Source organism: Argopecten irradians, chromosome 9 (genome assembly GCF_041381155.1).
Source record: "Argopecten irradians isolate NY chromosome 9, Ai_NY, whole genome shotgun sequence".
NCBI lineage: Eukaryota > Metazoa > Mollusca > Bivalvia > Pectinida > Pectinidae > Argopecten > Argopecten irradians.
In genome coordinates, this window is record NC_091142.1 from 33,265,705 (window position 1) to 33,285,833 (window position 20,129).

Sequence of the window (20,129 nt, forward strand, 5' to 3'; positions counted from 1 at the left end):
ATATTTCTGAAATGAAATGAAATCCCGGTACATTTTTCCTCATTCAGGTATTAATTAGGTATAGAATTCCGTAATTTTACTTACTTTTACAATGAAACAAATTGACTTGTTGCGCAGTGATATCTTATTTAATAATTTAGTTTGACCAATGACTGTGCCGCTTTTAAAATTCCCCGCGAAACCGTTTTGTATATATGACGTCATAATACAATTCTTTCAGCCTATTGGAAAATAACCGCAAAAATATAACCAATAGAAGTGTAACATATGAATATACAGTCATTTGATACATGTTTTATATGTCTAATTAAAAAACTTTGCGCAATCCAGTATAGCCGACATATACGTAGTAAACATGGCTTTTAAAATCATTAAGACATATTATAAACACAAAATATACATGATTTCACTTAATTAATTAATTACTCGTTTATAAAATATACTTTGCGTTACTTTACAATTTATATTGTAATCAAGAAACATATAAAACGTGTTTGCAGAGAATGAAAGTCGGCGGCGGAAACTACGTGCTAGCACCAGACACATGTACTGTACAATATGCACATATGTTTCTGGTTGTATTGAATTTTACAAACATCTAAAATGCACCTACATTTATAAAGATATACAAATGTACGTACATACATACAACATAGGCTTACTCAATAATGCTACATGTTCTTTGTATTATCTCATTTATTATAAATATAAAATTATAATTCGTGATACTTGATTTGACCGACTAATTTAATTATAAAACGGCTGAGATTGATTGTTAACAAATTCTCGCACATACCTACAGATCAGGTTTAAATAGTGGATAAACATAATTACCAACTGAATACCTTTTAGTAAACCTACTTTGAAACAAGTGGATTGAATACTGCATCAACGTGGAAATGTGTAGACCTAATAACGCCTCGGTAATTGTCGGTTATGACATGCTTCAATGGTCACTGCAATCACTTCAGTTCAGTTAAGTCTTTTTTTTTTGTTCATTGGTCGACTGAACCCAGTCGCATTCAATCAGAATTTGAAAGCAGACACTTCAGTTTCAACGTGATATCCGCCAGGGTTTCAGGGGTATCGTTCTGAATAACCTAGGCTAGCGAAGTTGACTTCGTCCAAACTACATAATTATACTATACCTTATCAGAAAAATATGTAAAATAATATTTAACATACTTACTTCAGCAGCCATACTTCCAAGTCAGACAATCTGTAAAATAAATAAACAGATCGATACTTATACAATGAAATGTGATAATATGAAAAATAACCGAGAAATTAAAGTTCAGTGACCTGTTATTGGCTTTGGAATAGAATGTCAATTTAGTTCTATTGTAAACTAACCTTAAACGTAAGGTAGTAAAACCTGTCAAAAACATGCTAGGAACAATGTAAAACCTGTCTATAAAAACCTCTATAAAAACCACTCCAAGAACAATGTAAAACCTGTCAAAAAACATGCTAGGAACAATGTAAAGCCTGTCTATAAAAACCACTCCAAGAACAATGTAAAACCTGTCTATGAAAACCATTCTAGGAAAAATGTAAAACCTGTCTATAAAAACTACTCCAAGAACAATAAAAAACCTGTCTATGAAAACCATTCTAGGAAAAATGTAAAACCTGTCTATAAAGACAACTCTAGATACAATGAAATTGTAAATTAGTTTTTGGTATACAAATATTTTAAGCTGTCAACTTACCTCTCTGGTAAGTGTTCCTCAAGTCTACAAAATTAAAATAAAAAAATCCATTACAGAATCCAACATTTACATTTACGATTTTATCTTGTTACGGTGAAGATCACTGTGACACCTTTTTGTTTGTTTTCGCGGGATATTTTCGCATTTTCGCAGTTCATTACTATGATTCTCGAAAATTTTCGAAATTGTTAACTCATATATACCCTTAAAGTTAAAACCGCTAAAACGAATTTGTTTCGTTTTCAATGAAATCAAATTGCGAAAATAATCAATTCCTAAACCTGTAATTAGATCCTTGAGCATGTTGTCAAAATGCCTAACAATGAATTGGTTAATCATAAGATAAGCCAACGTCACGCATTAAAACAAATCGTTAGTAATTTTAGTTGATACCCTCCGACATAGAAAGTATAAGATTTCTTTGTTTATTTTTGACAAGTATACAGCTCTATGTTGACACCACACATGTCACATTTACTGACGCCGTTGTCTGTTTATATGTTGTTTTGTATTTCATAAAATTCTATTTTCTACAAAAACAGGTTTTAAAGTGAAAGTTGTTAAAAGATCTCTGTTAAAATCCAAGAAACCAGAGTAATTATAATATGACAGAACACAACTCTCAAGAGCACATGTTATCAATTTTGGAAAACTCACTTTTCCTTTACAGAAAAAATCCAAAAATAAAAATTACGCTACAAAAAATGAGCGATCAAATGCCGAATGCGGAGCCTTCTGCTTATCGTCTTGATGAATTATTTAATAATTTACGTTTATGTTTTACATATAGATAGGTAGAGCGTTTAAATAATATCTGCATTCCCCTTACAAAAGACGACTAAATTCAGAACTTAACCTTTTATCTTATTCTTAATTTTATTTTTTGCTTGCATTTAGGTGTCTTACGGCGTAGCCCTACAAAAAGAGATCAATATCAAGGCACAACACGAATATACCACAACTTCCAAAACATTAACAACACATTACATTACATATAAAGTCGTCCCTAATTTATCTTAGATCTAAAATGACGTACGGTCTAATCAGCCAACCAACCATAAAAAAATTAATGAAAATTGATACATACTCTTGCAGTAGAGCTTCCCTTTCTCTGGAAAAATTAATAAATATAATTTCATGTAACAAATTGTTTCGTAATTTTTGAAGAGTTACGGGTTTCAGATTTATTTACACATTAAGTGGCTTACAAAACACGATTCATTGAGGTTAAAAAACTACATTATCAATATTTGCCAAATTTAGCAGTATTGAAAGCCATAGAAGATATCAGACAAGTAAATGATATAATATATATACAAACCTTTTGTCGATGTTTTCAAATTTCTCAAAACTGAAATGGAAAAACCAAGCTTTTAGTTTCGAAAAAAGTATACCTGTTATGAATAACTTTTTAAAAATGTAATAAAATTTACTTTATTTCTCTTCGCACGAATATATTTTTGGTAATGCTTGAAAATTTGAAACATTTTCACAATAATAATTGATTTTGAAAAAAATGAATATTTTAAACATCATAGTTGTAGCGTATTACAGTTATAGTTATATATAAATTCATAATAGATTTATCATAGTAAGCACATAAGGCGTTTATGGAAGTGTAACCATGGAGATATAAACCACAAATTTAATTATCTTTTCTAAAGCTCGGTCTGTTGAGCGTCAGACAAGTACGTCAGAGTCAGAGGTCCAGAAATTGACCCCTAAAATCATGCGTTTTGTTGTATGAACAGGTTACCTCGACTCCCAGGCTTTAATTTGATCACGTCTGAAAGAAAGTGTCAATATATAAATCTATATAGATTTTACAAACTGGACATAAAAAAATACCATGAAAACCTAATAGCATTTCAATCTTATATTGAAATTAATATTGTATTGCAATGCTCGAATTTTGTTCTTCTTTATTATTTCTTCTTCAAGTTGTAAACAAATCTGAATATCCTTGTCTTTATTAGGAAAAGTTATCTACTTTTAGAAATAACTGTATTGTATATATCTTACACGAAAATCTTAGATATGTTGATGGACGCAACTAAATGAACTCGAATACAAAAAGAAAAATAAAGTAGATATGTTTTAAATGATTTGCCTTACAGACATTCAGCCAAAATAATAATATATAAATGGTGATATTTACAGCTGTGTTGGCGTCTCCCTGTCAATCAGAAACATCAGAATTACCATGGCAGTTGAAGCATTAACTACGCACTTTAATAATCCACATTAAATTATCCTACAAATGTTATATTTTACCAATTGAAAAGAAATAACATTTATACATTTGTATAAAATCATATATGTACAATGTTGTTGTAAATTGCCTACAACAATATTTCTTTATTTAAGAAATATTATTTAACTTCATCGTAATGATAACAGTACATATATAGGATAGAGAATGGTTTACATAACACGTATCCAATTACTTGAAAAAGGAAGACTCGAGAAAGCAAAAAGTAATATACGACCTTCAGGGAATTGTGACTTCACAAAAATCAGGTCAAAATATGGTGTCACTATCACCGGAAGAAGAGAATAACTGATGATAAATAGTACTTTGGAATCTTGATAGTATATTGACGCTAGACGCGGGACAGTTCTAGTAATACACATGATTCTTCTTCTATAGCAAACTGAGTCGTTTATATTGCAATTATTGGAAAAGATTCTTTACACATTACGCTACGTAGGTTAATATTATTAACTTACCTATCTTCCATCAGCCTAGACAAAACAACAAAGCAAACATTTACAGAATATCACATCAACATTCTGACATTTAACAATGCCAAAGTGAATGATTCATATCGAATCTTAAATTGGTGGTCATTAATTAAGTCGTTTCATAATGAGGTAAAAACAGTATATAGCTAGTATATTAATAATCCGAAATAAAAGGCCAAAATTAATTCAAAGTAAAATCAAAATCATTTCTATGGAAAATATGTTCAGCCACTATAGGGCCTTCTCAGTCCAAAATAATACTAACACAACGTGTTTGTCTACATGTTTGTTTACATTTTGTTTACATTAAGCTGTTTATCTAACGAGTTTTAGATGATCTTATTATTCCATAACTTAATCAACAAAGAGTTTTCATTCCTAACGTCATTGTTGAAACATGTCAACATAATGAAAAGCTAAGCCCTGTACTATAATCTAAAAAATTACATTTCTTAACATTTTATTAAAAATAACCTGATTTCTCTTTCAATTGTGTTACTGAATTGTTATAAACTGCCGTCTTTCCTGGATAAAACATTTAATCCTATATACCACGTTCAAACAATCTGTCATTTATCTAGGTTTGATTTATAAGACCAAATTAAGTTTTCAAGATGCTCCACCGCTGACAAATGGTATTTTTCCTAAATAAAAATCAAGAGCAGGCGATTTAGTATTTTTCTTCAGTTGTAAAAATTACTTACTTTACACCATTACCACCATTGAAAAGTTTGAGCTTCTAATTTTATTTCAAGATAAAAATATCAAAAATGATTAATTGCATCCAGAATAAAATTGGTGGCACTATGTTTTATATGGAATGACGTACTTATTGCTCAAGCAGCAAAGACAAAATAATTTATTTTTTATTATATTTTGTGTTAATTGGCCATATATATGCATGATTAAACATCAATAATTTTTCAAATTATGAGTATAATATTCATGCTCTGTCGGCGGTGGGGCATCTTGAAATCCATTATTATTTTTATACATGTAATTCTGTGGATGTAGACTCACACCAGGGATACTTGTAACATGTTACCATAACGCCGACCGACAAACACAATACACAATTATACACCACAACATCAACTCAATTCGTCCTTTGTCCGAAGTAACTAATATGTACTTTGTTTCAATTATATCCACATCATCACAAAACAGGTTTCAATTTGCAAAATAAATCCATCCAAACGTATCATCAGAAAAACACAGACAGATAACCGACATCGATATAAAGTCGGTTTTTATTTTCCGTAGTGGTAGGACAAAATACGCAACAGAACTTGTAGTAGTGTTTGAAATAAAAATTTTAGGAAACGTTAACTACATGTGCACGACTGTATGTGGTACGCCATTGTAACCAAGATTATTGTTAGAAAGATTCCGTCTGTCATAATTGTAGGAAGGGTCACAATTCTTTGGTATTCGCATGAATGTTTTCAGAATATAAATATTCAATTAATAATCCATTAAAACTTAATTGAAAATTGATACTTACTCTTTGAATAAAGCCTTTCGCACTCTGGAAACGTCATTAAGATAACGATATGAAGATACATGTATTTGTAGATGTACATATAGTTTTTAATTTTATAAGAGCTATGGTTATAACGGGCATATCTTATTTGTTTTCGATCCAACATCCAAGTCTTATTCATGATAATCTCAAGCTCATTTCTAGCAAAATAGATGATGAATACATTACTATAAATTGAAAGATTGAAAATAACTTTGTAAATGGAAATCCTTTACATAGTTAAAACAAGTTTTAGAAAATGGTCAGGATATATTTTTATAAGAAAACAAATACATCTACACTTTCATACAGGTACAACCGCTAACACATCAAAGAGCTTTCATTGGCTTGCATGTAACTCAACAGAAAGAATGGGTTAGAAAGGTTACTACTGTAAGGATAACACTCACTCTTCGTCGACATTTTCAAATTCCTCTGATCTAAAAAATATTTTCGTAAAATAAAAGTTTGTTATTATTTTAATGAAAAACGCATTAAGAATGCGCTTTATTTTATGACATAGAACATGATAATCATTGACAAACACTACACATTTATTTTACTCGTAAAATGCATAATTATCAACAACAGACAGGAATACGATCAATTTTCAGGTTAATGGGAACTAGTTTCGTTAAAATGTATTAGTTTTGCAATAATCAGAAAGTTAATTTCAATTCCTGAAAATCCTACTATATTGGAAATGTATGATTCGATTATACCACTTTTTACCGGTTGTAACATATGTTATGATATAGATTCTATACAGGTACCCGCTAATTGAATTTATCAAATATAAATTCTTTCATGTACTGACTTTAAAGTGAACAGTCGGGCAAGGATGGCTAAAGTCGATAAAAATGGTGTGAAAGTATCCAGTATAATTTCTTATGGAATAGAAAAATAAACTTTCTCGTCAAAATCCGTCTGCGTACGTAGAAATTAATTTAAAGTATAGAAATATTAAAACGTCCTCCCAGCTGACTATGTTACATTCCTACGCAGCCTCGCTTTCAATGCTTTCAACTTTCCTTTATTTCAATGGTCAGAACTGGGAAACGTAAGCAGAACTTGACCGTCGTATTAATATGTGAGAACTTTTGGAAGGCCAATGAACGCATTTAGACTGGTTTGCTTTGCCCGCCGACTATTCACTTTAAATGTCACGGACATCAATTGTATACTGATATTAGGAAATAGGTAAAGCTTACGTTAAGTCCCAGCCTTCAAATTGATCACGTCTGAAATACAATATCAATATAATCTTACAGGCAATGCATGAATCTTTCATTATGATATTTACCATTCTCAAAATGAAATATTATTTTAATTACAATGTATCAGGAAAAAATCCACTTAAAATCTTGTTATTTGTGAATCGTTTACCTTGAACTTGTAAACAAGTCCGTAGGGTATTGTCTTATAATTCCAAATAAAATGAAATCGATCTCAAATAAAACAGTCCACAGATATATTTATGAATAAAAGAATTAGTATAATTTGGCTATGCTTCCAATAGTTTGCTTTTGCCTTTAAATACATCAACCCCCCAAAAAACGTATAATATTAAAATATGGTGATATTTACAGATTGGTCGGTATCTCATTTTCCTCGTCTCTTTCATTCCTGAAATCAGTAACATTGAAGAACTGATAATAAGCATTCGGTAATCCAAATGTTGAATTACCCTACAAAATAGTTTGGTTTACCATTAAAACGTTATATTAGCAGCGATTTAGTATTTTTCTTCAGTTGCAAAATGACTTACTTTACACCAATTACCACCATTGAAAAGTTTGAGCTTCTAATTTTATTTCAAGATAAACAATATCAAAAATGATTTAATTGCATCCAGAATAAAATTTGGTGGCACTATGTGTTATATTGGAATGACGTACTTTATTGCTCAAGCAGCAAAGACAAAATAATTTATTTTTTATTATATTTTTGTGTTAATTGGCCATATATATGCAGATTAAACATCAATAATTTTTCAAATTTTGAGTAAAATATTCATGCTCTGTCGGCGGTGGGGCATCTTGAAATCCATTATTATATTTTTATACATGTAATTCTGTGGATGTAGACTCACACTAGGGATACTTGTAAACATTTTAGTTACAAGTTATCAAATTAGTCCTTTGTCCGAAGTAACTAATATGTACTTTGGTTTCCCATCAATTATATCCACATCATCACAAAACAGGATTTACAATTTTGCCAAATAAATCAATCCAAACGTGTTCAACAGTAAAACACTGACAAGATAACCGACATCGTGATATAAAGGTCCGGTTTTTTTTATGTTTTCGTAGTTGGTAGGTACAAAACAACTCACACAGGAACTAGTAGTAAGTGTTTGAAATAAAAAATTTTTAGAAAACGTTTTACTACAATTGCACTGACTGTTATGTGGTACGCCATTAGAAACCAAGATTATTGTTAGAAAGTTTCACGGTCTGTCATAAATGAAGGAAGTGGACACAATATCCTTGGATATCTCGCATATTTGTTTTCAGAATATTTAAATAAACAAATTCAATAATACATTTTAAATCTTAATTGAAAAATTGATACGTACTCTTCTGAATAAAAGCCATTTAGCCACTCTGGGAACGTAATTATGTTAACGGATTATGAAGAATACTATGTATTTGTAGATGTACGATATTGTTTCCAATTTTATAAGAGCTATGGTATATAACGGGCATATCTTATTTGTTTTCGATCCACATCCAAGTCTTAATTCCATGATAATCTCAAGCTCATTTCTTGCAAAATGGGATGATGAATACGTTACTATAAATTTGAAAGATTGAAAATAACTTTGTAAATGTCCTTAAATAGTTTTAGAAAATGGTCAGGATCTATTTTTATAAGAAAACAAATACATCTACACTTTCATACAGGTTCAACACGCTAACACATCAAAGAGCTTTCATTGGTTTGCATGTAACTAGACTTTAAAAAGGAGACAAACTCAACAGAAAGAATAGGTTAGAAAGGTTACTACTGTAAGGATAACACTCACTCTTCGTCGACATTTTCAAATTCCTCTGATCTAAAAAAATATTATCGTTAAAATAAAAAGTTTTTTGTTATTATTTCAATGAAAAAACGCATAAAGGAGAATTGCGTTTTATTTTATGACATAGAACAGGATAATCATTGGACAAACACATACACATTTATTTACTCGTAAAATGCATTATTATCAACAACAGACAGTCAGGAATACGAAATCAATTTTCAGGTTTTATGGGAACTTGTTTCGTTAAAATGTATTAGTTTTGCCAATAATCAGAAAGTTAATTTCAATTCCTGAAAATCCTACTATATTGGAAATGTATGATTCGATTATACCCACTTTTTACCGGTTGTAACATATGGTATGATATAGATTCTACTACAGAGTACCCGCTTAAATGAATTTATCAAATATAAATTCTTTCATGTACTGACTTTAAGTGAACAGTCGGGCAAGGATGGCTAAAGTCGATAAAAATGGTGTGAAAAGTATCCAGTATAATTTCTTATGGAATAGAAAAATAAACTTTCTCGTCAAAATCTGTCTGCGTACGTAGAAATTAATTTAAAGTATAGAAATATTAAAACGCCCTCCCAGCTGACTATGTTACATTTCTACGCAGCCTCGCTTTCAATACTTTCAACTTTCCTTTATTTCAATGGTCAGAACTGGGAAACGTAAGCAGAACTTGACCGTCGTATTAGATATGTGAGAACTTTTGGAAGGCCAATGAACGCATTTAGACTGGTTTGCTTTGCCCCGACTATTCACTTTAAATGTCACGGACATCAAATTTTATACTGATATTAGGAAATAGGTAAAGCTTACGTTAAGTCCCAGCCTTCAAATTGATCACGTCTGAAATACAATATCAATATAATCTTACAGGCAATGCATGAATCTTTCATTATGATATTTACCATTCTCAAAATGAAATATTATTTTTTAATTACAATGTATCAGGAAAAAATCCACTTAAAATCTTGTTATTTGTGAATCGTTTACCTTGAACTTGTAAACAAGTCCGTAGGGTATTGTCTTATAATTCCAAATAAAATGAAATCGATCTCAAATAAAACAGTCCACAGATATATTTATGAATAAAAGAATTAGTATAATTTGGCTATGCTTCCAATAGTTTGCTTTTGCCTTTAAATACATCAACCCCCCAAAAAACGTATAATATTAAAATATGGTGATATTTACAGATTGGTCGGTATCTCATTTTCCTCGTCTCTTTCATTCCTGAAATCAGTAACATTGAAGAACTGATAATAGCATTCGGTAATCCAAATGTTGAATTACCCTACAAAATAGTTTGGTTTACCATTAAAACGTTATATTAACGTCTCGCTATATACTGAACTGTGAAATCGTGCTTCTTAGATATACAACCTTATACATGTAGATTTCATATCTTCATCTGTCTATTTAAAGGTCCACTATACGTAACTGTTCATTCTTATTTGCAATCATAAACGTTTACAATGACCGAACATTGAAACCAATGACTAGAATAAAAGATGAACGACGTATTATTATGACATAAGTCCATGCAGATAAACCTATGATATCTGTAGTAAATATACGGTGCACAGTGTTATTTGTATAAACTCGGACTTTAGTAAGTCTGTTAATCTGTATCACTACACGCTTGTATGTCTGAGCATGCGCATTGTAATAAACTGAATACAAGATGGAAACCTCCATGATGATGTCACTTTGTGTTGTAAGCTACTAGAAACGGGTTTTAGCTACGATATAACATTCTGGCGACGAGGATGGCTGGACGCATGGGGAAAATCGACAACTTTGACGATTCCGTCGAGTCGTGGAAGTGTTATCAGGAACGTCTGGAACAATTTTTTAGGCAAATGAGGTGCCAAATGGAAAAAAAAGTTCCGGTGTTGTTGAGTGTTATTGGCGGGAAACCGTTATTCCATCCTGCATGACTTGGTTGCACCAGATTTACCGGGTGATAAATCGTATGTAGATTTGGTCGGCGTCTTAAATGGACATTTTAACCCTCAACCGCTACAGATAGCCGAGCGTTTTAGGTTTCACAAGAGATACCAGAAGTCGGGTGAGTCGATCAGAGAATTCAATGCAGCCATACGAAAATTAAGTGAGCATTGTGGGTTTGGACAGTCTTTGGATGAAACTTTGAGAGACAGGTTAGTGTGTGGTCTACGTAATGACAATATACAAAAAGAAACTGCTGTCTGAAGATAATCTGACCTATAAAAACGCGTTAGATATTGCAATTGCAATGGAAACTGCATCCCGAGATGCTGTGGAACTTCAGAGGGAAAGTCAGGAAACATTGTAAACAAAATAAACAAGGTTAACCAAAACAAGAAAATGAAGAAAAAAACTCAACAAAGCGGCTTAAAGAATGAAAAGAAATCACAGAAACCATGTTTTCGGTGCAAGGGAAAAAATCATAGTGCGGAGGAATGTTTCTACAAGGACTACTCGTGCAACGCTTGTAAAGAAAAAGGACACATACAGAGAGCCTGCCGAAACACAGAAAAGAAGTCTAATTCTGGAAATTAAAAAAAGGGGAAGGTGTACTCTCTAGATCACGATGACAGTGATGATGACAGTCTACTTGGAAGTTTAACATTCACGGTAAAGAACCTCGACAGTGACGTCATAATTGGGTAAAACCGGAAGTGCATGCGGAAGTGAACGGTTAAAGTAATCGCTATGGAACTGGACACCGGTTCTCCAGTTACCATCATCGTTTCCTGTGTCCGTCTATAAGAGACATTTCAGTGACTGTAAAAAACTGGAAACGATAGATTTAAAACTCGTACTCTAGTCGGTGAGAAAATAAAGGCACTAGGTCAAATTAAGGTGAAGGTCAACCTAAACGGACAAAAAGCAGTGCTACCGATTACACGTTGTTAGTGAGGAGTGCAGAGGTCCGCCATTACTCGGAAGGAACTGGCTCGATGTGTTGACACTTGATTGGACGGCAATCAAGGAAGCTCGGCGACTCAACTTTCATGAGAAATGTGAAAACATGACAGTACAAGGTCTCAAAACTGATATATGCCGCCGTGTTCAAGGATGAGTTGGGTACGTTAAAGGACATTACCGCTCAGATCAAAGTAGACGCCCCGGGGCCAATCCGAAATATTTTGTAAGGCGAGAACTGTGGCATATGCCATTAAACCAAAAATTGAAACTGAGATAACACGATTAATGGGTGCTGGTATCCTAAAGAAGGTTCGAAAACGAGTGAATGGGCCACACGATTGTGCCAATCCTAAGAAAGACAATTCCGTGAGAATTTGTGGAGATTTCAAGGTCACAATCAACCCGGTACTCGACGTGTGGACCAGTATCCGTTACCGAAAGTTGAGGACATATTCGCTTCGTTAGCCGGAGGTGTGCAAAAATTTACAAAGTACTTGGACTTAAAGCAGCGGCGTACCTGCAAATGGAGGTGAGGACCAGAGGATCGGAAATTCCTAACTATAAACACCCATCTTGGCCTTTTCCAATATCAGAGGCTCGTGATGGCGTTGGTATAGCCCTCGGCACCTGCCATTTGGCAACGTGCCATGGAACCAAGTGCTTCAAGGGATAGGTCGTGTCCAATGTATTCTCGATGATATATGATTATAACCGGCGAAACGGAGGAAGAACATATGCTGAAACCTCGAAACCGTGCTTCGCGCCTAGATAAATTTGGTCTACGCCTAAACAAGGAGAAAAGTGCGTTTATGTTCGACAAGATCGAATTCTGCGGTCATGTAATCGACAAGGACGGTATTCACAAAACCGACGACAAGGTCAACTCTGTAGTAAACGCTCCGATTCCGAAAACCGTGAGTGAACTCCGAGCTCTGTTAGGGTTAGTGAACTATTATGCGAGGTTTCTCCCAAACCTTGCTACCGTACTTAGCCCGCTACACACAAACTTCTGGAAAAGGATGCTGAATGGGAATGGACGAGGAATGTCAGAAGGCCGTCGACCGTGTGAAGGAAATGATGACATCGGACGAAAAGTTCTAACGCATTACGACCAGCGATTACCCGTGGTACTCTCGTGCGACGCGTCTCCGTTTGGTATCGGTGCTGTATTGTCTCATCGTCTCGAGAACGGCGACGAAAAGCCAATAGCATATGCCTCGCGAAGCCTTACTGCTGCTGAAAAAAAACTACTCGCAAATAGACAAGGAAGCTCTGGGAATTGTATGGGGTGTGAAAAAGTTCTACGCCTATCTCTACGGTCGTGAGTTCACACTAATAACGGACCATCAACCCTGGTGTCTATTTTCCACCCACAGAAAGGTATTCCTGCTACGACAGCCGCACGTCTTCAACGATACGCGTTGTATTTGTCCGGTTTTCAGTACAAGATTGAATTCAAAGGTACGAAAAGTCATGATTAAAACGCTGACGGTCTATCGCGCTTACCGATTCGTGAAGGAACGAGAAACGACGAGCCGGATGTCGACTATGTGTTCATGACGACTCAATTTGACACACTACCGGTATCGGTCAAGGAAGTGCGACAAAGTACAAGGAGAGACCCAGTATTGTCGAAAGTCTATGAAATGACATTAAACGGTTGGAATAGATGATGTGAAGGCAGACCCCGACATAAGCTGCCTATGCTAACCGTAAAACGGAACTATCGTTACATGACGGATGTTTGATGTGGGGTGATACGTGTAAGAATTCCCGAAAATCTCCGTCTCAAGGTCATGGATCAAATACATGAAGGTCATCTTGGTGCGAGCAAGATGAAGGCGCTAGCCAGGAGCTACCGTCTGGTGGCAGGAATAGACAGTGACTTTAGAAACACAAGCTAAAAAGTGTCATGGGTGTGTTGATGCACAAAAGTAGCCCGAACGCCGCACCTGTGCACCCATGGGAATGGCCACAACTACCATGGCAGCGAGTCCATGTCGACTTCGCCGGACCTTTCGAAGGGTCCATGTTCCTCCTCATGGTGGACGCTCATTCTAAAATGCCGCGAAATAATACCAATGTCAATGACGACGGCGTCGAAAACGATCGAAGTTATGCGTGAAGTGTTCTCCAGGAACGGCTTACCCGAATGTATAGTTTCGGACAACGGCCCACAATTTGTATCTGACGAATTTCAACACTTCATGAAATACAACGGTATACGTCACACTACGTCCGCACCATACCACCCCCGTACCAACGGTTTAGCGGAACGACTAGTTCAAACGTTCAAACAGTCCATGAAACTATCGCGGAAGGACGGAGGAACGTTAAATAAAAGACTTTGTAATTTTCCTACTAGCCTACAGATCGACACCACATGCGACAACGAACGAAAACCTCGGCGCATTTGTTCATGGGAAGATCGTTACAAACACGCCTGAGTCTTATCCGACCGAGCACGAGTCGTTACAGTTCGTAATAATCAGGAGAAGATGATAAACGAAAATCAGTCGTCTCGACAATTCAGCGAAGGAGAAAACGGTAAATGTACGTGGATTATCGACAAAGCGGAGAAAAGTGGATCCCAGGAACTATCGAATCGAAAACAGGTCCACTTTCGTACCGAGTAAATGTTGGTAATGGAGCGGTGTGGCGAAACATACCGATCAAATCTTCAAAGGGAAATTACCCATCCCTGAAGACTCGTTGTTGACTTACCACACCCAAATTACCAATACCAACTTTTCACAACCGAAGGCCCCAGAAAACAGTCCCTATCATGTAAACGCCTCCATCCGATGTCGCGACGCCTGCCTCCACGTTGGAAAATCCTGTGGCTGTGTCCTCGGGCAAGACTGTGTCAGCGAGCACCATCTCCGAGACGAAACCCGCAGCTCGATCGAAGGAAAGCTCCATTCGCGTTAAGATTTAGATTTGTATCTAGGTATAGGTCCAGAGCTGCACTGTGCTCTGGGGACATAATAAAACTCCCCGTGCAGACTCTTAAGAAAACCCCTGGGTTCTATAATGTGTACGTTTCAGTGTTTTGTTTAATTTTTCTAATGACAGAACTAATGACAATGTTATACTGTTAAAGTGTTTTATTTCATTTCATAAAGTAAAAAATGAGTGTTTTAAAAAATCCATCTACAGTGTCGTATAATTTGAGAAACTGACATTTTGACACCTTTTATGATTTAAAAGAAATGAGTAAATTTAAAGTCTATAATTTACATGGTGTATCTTTAAAGAACAAATATACTCTAAATAGGTGTCCCTATTAAATTAATGGTGAAATTATAGACATTTAAACTGATCCTGACTTTTTAAATAGAGGGGAGGAATGTAGAAATACGGTACACAGAGTTATTTGCGTATAAACTCGGACTTCTGTAAGTCTGTTAATCTGTATCTACACGCTTGTATGTAAAACGCGTCTGAGACATGCGCATTGTAATAAACTGAATACAAGATGGAAACCTCCATGATGATGTCACGTTGTGTTTTTTTTTTTTGTAAGCTACTAGAAACGGGTTTTAGCTGTACAGATATATCAAACGGACAAAAATAGTCTCATAAATATACCTGCCATCTTCTCTTGCAAAACCGACAATTACCGAAAATGTTTCGTTGATAGGCCCACGGGGACCTGGCTTAAATACATGTAGCTAACCAACATATATATGTGTGTGTGTGTATTATAATATCAAGGGTATGGACGGTAGAATAAAACGGACTTATTTTTAATTCGAGTTTGTTTTAATAAACGGGCTCTACATATCAGTGACGCATATCTTAACGAGAAATAATTGATACCATAATACATATATATATAGTGTTGGTCTGAAAATCGTGCCAGGTCCCTGTGTATAGGCCTACACATTTTCTACTTTTTCTCCCGTGCGAAGTCGATAGGGTCCACGACAATTACCGAAGCGTTTCGTACATATGCCTATATAGCCTATATCGATCGGGTCAGGTGATATTTTCAGGAAATGGAGAGTTTCCGTGAAATTCTTCGTATCGTTTCCGTTTGTATTTATTGTGGGCCACATTCAACATTTTTCATTTTTTTTTTCGAAACTTCATAGTTGGTCTCAGTAACATCATACCTGGCTTCAAACGACTGATGTAACACTATATTACACATGGAGGTGCAAGACAGCTCACATGCAGACAATAACGTGACGTCATCAATACATACAGCGTAACCACGGTGTCCATTGTCGATAACGTCATCAATTTTGGTGCATTACGACGTTCCTGTGATAATGGCGTGATAAACAGAAGGAGAGCAAATTTCATATTGTTTCTAAGTTTGGGAGAAAAAGAATCAAACATGGATCTGTCAAGTGGACAGGAATATCTCAACCCTCGTGAAAACCTCGGATTGACGGATCCATGTAAGATTATATTAGTCCTTACCTGTCAGGTGGTACAGGTGACGTCATCGTGGAGCTGTATACGTCAGTCTCATTCAGCTCAGGAATTGTTGCTGCTATGGAAACAAACAAATACTTACTTTAATACTTCTGTAAAATTTGGTAAAAGCTGCGTTACGTACTTTAAGAATATGAACTAGCGCAATTCGGTGGCTTAAAACCGGAAATACCGTTTTTACAAAATTTAACGCTGCACAGGAATCAACGCTTCAACGACAGCGCTAAAATCACTAAAATAAACGACGACCGGTAACATATGAACATATACAGTATATACCCTGTACTCCCGATATGTCTTCTGTCTTTCATCAATACTACATGTCAAGACTGATGGCGATCTAGACACACAAGCTCATCATTAAAACTTTTAAAACTGATGACGAACGCGACAGACAAGCTCATCATTAAACCTTTTAAGACTGATAGCGAACTAGACAGACAAACTCATCATTAAAACTTTTAAGACTGATGGCGAACTAGACAGACAAACTCATCATTAAAACTTTTAAGACTGATGGCGAACTAGACAGGTTCAAAAATCATTATTAAATCTTTTAAGACTGATGGCGAACTAGACAGACAAACTCATCATTAAAACTTTTAAGACTGATGGCGAACTAGACAGACAAGCTCATCATTAAACCTTTTAAGACTGATGGCGAACTAGACAGACAAACTCATCATTAAAACTTTTAAGACTGATGGCGAACTAGACAGACAAACTCATCATTAAACCTTTTAAGACTGATGGCGAACTAGACAGACAAACTCATCATTAAACCTTTTAAGACTGATGGCGAACTAGACAGACAAACTCATCATTAAAACTTTTAAGACTGATGGCGAACTAGACAGACAAACTCATCATTAAAACTTTTAAGACTGATGGCGAACTAGACAGACAAACTCATCATTAAACCTTTTAAGACTGATGGCGAACTAGACAGACAAACTCATCATTAAAACCTTTTAAGACTGATGGCGAACTAGACAGACAAACTCATCATTAAACCTTTTAAGACTGATGGCGAACTAGACAGACAAACTCATCATTAAACTTTTAAGACTGATGGCGAACTAGACAGACAAACTCATCATTAAACCTTTTAAGACTGATGGCGAACTAGACAGACAAACTCATCATTAAACCTTTTAAGACTGATGGCGAACTAGACAGACAAACTCATCATTAAACCTTTAAAGACTGATGGCGAACTAGACAGACAAACTCATCATTAAAACTTTTAAGACTGATGGCGAACTAGACAGACAAACTCATCATTAAATCTTTTAAGACTGATGGCGAACTAGACAGACAAACTCATCATTAAACCTTTTAAGACTGATGGCGAACTAGACAGACAAACTCATCATTAAAACTTTTAAGACTGATGGCGAACTAGACAGACAAACTCATCATTAAACCTTTTAAGACTGATGGCGAACTAGACAGACAAACTCATCATTAAACCTTTTAAGACTGATGGCGAACTCGACAGACAAGTTCATAATGAAACCATTTAAGACTGATGGCGAACTAGTCAGAAAAGCTCATCATTAAACCTTTTTAGACTGATGGCGAACTAGACAGACAAACTCATCATTAAAACTTTTAAGACTGATGGCGAACTAGTCAGACAAGCTCATCATTAAATATTTTAAGACTGATGGCGAACTAGACAGACAAACTCATCATTAAAACTTTTAAGACTGATGGCGAACTAGACAGACAAACTTCATATTAAAACTTTTAAGACTGATGGCGAACTAGACAGACAAACTCATCATTAAAACTTTTAAGACTGATGGCGAACTAGACAGACAAACTCATCATTAAACCTTTTAAGACTGTGAGGCGAACTAGACAGACAAACCACAATCATCATTAAACCTTTTAAGACTGATGGCGAACTAGACAGACAAACTCATCATTAAACCTTTTAAGACTGATGGCGAACTAGACAGACAAACTCATCATTAAAACTTTTAAGACTGATGGCGAACTAGACAGACAAACTCATCATTAAACCTTTTAAGACTGATGGCGAACTAGACAGACAAACTCATCATTAAACCTTTTAAGACTGATGGCGAACTAGACAGACAAACTCATCATTAAAACTTTTAAGACTGATGGCGAACTAGACAGACAAAACTCATCATTAAAACTTTTAAGACTGATGGCGAACTAGACAGACAAACTCATCATTAAACTTTTAAGACTGATGGCGAACTAGACAGACAACTCATCATTAAACCTTTTAAGACTGATGGCGAACTAGACAGACAAACTCATCATTAAAACTTTTAAACTGATGGCGAACTAGACAGACAAACTCATCATTAAATCTTTTAAGACTGATGGCGAACTAGACAGACAAACTCATCATTAAACCTTTTAAGACTGATGGCGAACTAGACAGACAAACTCATCATTAAACCTTTTAAGACTGATGGCGAACTAGACAGACAAACTCATCATTAAATCTTTTAAGACTGATGGCGAACTAGACAGACAAACTCATCATTAAAACTTTTAAGACTGATGGCGAACTAGACAGACAAACTCATCATTAAAACTTTTAAGACTGATGGCGAACTAGACAGACAAACTCATCATTAAACCTTTTAAGACTGATGGCGAACTAGACAGACAAGTTCATCATTAAACCTTTTAAGACTGATGGCGAACTAGACAGACAAACTCATCATTAAACCTTTTAAGACTGATGGCGAACTAGACAGACAAGCTCATCATTAAACCTTTTAAGTGACCTTCCTCTAATACTTTCGCCGTTTCTTGATGGCTCTTCAAGAATATTTTAGCATGTCCAAATTTAGATACATGGGACCGATTGTTCAATGTTCTAATAGAGGAAATCGAAATAAAAATAATCGAGGATTAAGAGGAGTAATTCTTCATTAAACCATCAATAACTTTATGACGTCATTTTCATCGCCATGATTTTAAATGTTAAAAGAAGATTTCGGTTTATAACATTTACATCAAATGAAACACAAATTTCAAGATTTTATTGAAAATTTGTTACAGTTTTGCAAGAAAAGATTCCACAATTGTAGTTGTGGGCTGAACTATATATCATACATTAATTATACATACAGTCACAATTTAATTGTGGAAATATGTCTCTATGCCAGACTGGTTGTTGGATAATAAATTCTTACATCATAATATTAAACAGGCGAAACCATTTTTACATCAAAATGAGGTTCGACATAATTCTCTATATCAAATGAATATTATTTTCATGTGTAATAAAGTTTATCTTACCTCTGGTGAAGCGTACTCGATTTTAGATCATTATCTGTTGCTGTAACCGGAGAGTTAGAACCATAAACACAACGTATATATAATCAACACATTTTATAAACACTCGTGTTAATCCAGATCATTACACTGTGGTGGTGAGGTGTGGAAAGGGGTTTACGAAAAAAATTACAATGACACTCTGTAATTTGGAACACACTTATAAATTGATTCGTTACATTTTGATATGTGATATCTATTTTGAGAGTTTACAAAATAATTTAAGTTCTATAATGCCTGTTAAATACAGCAACCAGTTGTCTACGATAACAGTACCCCCACATGGTCCCCCCGAATTAGTTATTTTAGACAATTAGTTAAGTTTGATATCGGTTTATATTAGGAGGTGACGGTTGGCTGTGTTCTAATGTGTCACCGCTATTATTGTTTTAATGAACTGTCATAGTGCAAACTATAGTTG

The 20,129-nt window shown here is 34.9% G+C and overlaps 1 protein-coding gene and 1 long non-coding RNA gene across 2 annotated transcripts; both read right to left on the minus strand.

The window, feature by feature from the left end:
• Positions 1 to 899: 899 nt before the first annotated feature.
• Positions 900 to 7,520, minus strand: LOC138330946 (uncharacterized). The gene is made up of 10 exons (XM_069278420.1): positions 7,191 to 7,520; positions 6,390 to 6,419; positions 5,962 to 5,985; positions 4,443 to 4,457; positions 3,871 to 3,888; positions 3,469 to 3,498; positions 3,034 to 3,063; positions 2,800 to 2,823; positions 1,713 to 1,736; positions 900 to 1,219 (listed from the first exon to the last, which is right to left on the minus strand). The coding sequence occupies exons 1-10, from the start codon at positions 7,283 to 7,285 to the stop codon at positions 1,186 to 1,188; spliced, it is 324 nt and encodes a 107-aa protein (XP_069134521.1). The 5' UTR covers positions 7,286 to 7,520; the 3' UTR covers positions 900 to 1,185.
• Positions 7,521 to 9,010: 1,490 nt separating this feature from the next.
• Positions 9,011 to 19,791, minus strand: LOC138330947 (uncharacterized). Its single transcript, XR_011209630.1, has 5 exons — positions 19,673 to 19,791; positions 16,364 to 16,436; positions 10,214 to 10,252; positions 9,836 to 9,865; positions 9,011 to 9,040 (listed from the first exon to the last, which is right to left on the minus strand). It is a non-coding gene; the product is annotated as an uncharacterized lncRNA (long non-coding RNA).
• Positions 19,792 to 20,129: the final 338 nt, after the last annotated feature.

Excerpts from the sequence above, each read along its gene's own strand:
- LOC138330946 (XM_069278420.1), bottom strand. The coding sequence starts at position 7,285 with ATGGTAAATATCATAATGAAAGATTCATGCATTGCCTGTAAGATTATA. Across the intron at positions 5,986-6,389 it reads TTTGAAAATGTCGACGAAGA|AGTGCGAAAGGCTTTATTCA; the intron begins GTGAGTGTTATC and ends TGACGTTTCCAG. Across the intron at positions 3,064-3,468 it reads ATTAAAGCCTGGGAGTCGAG|TTTTGAGAAATTTGAAAACA; the intron begins GTAACCTGTTCA and ends TTTCCATTTCAG.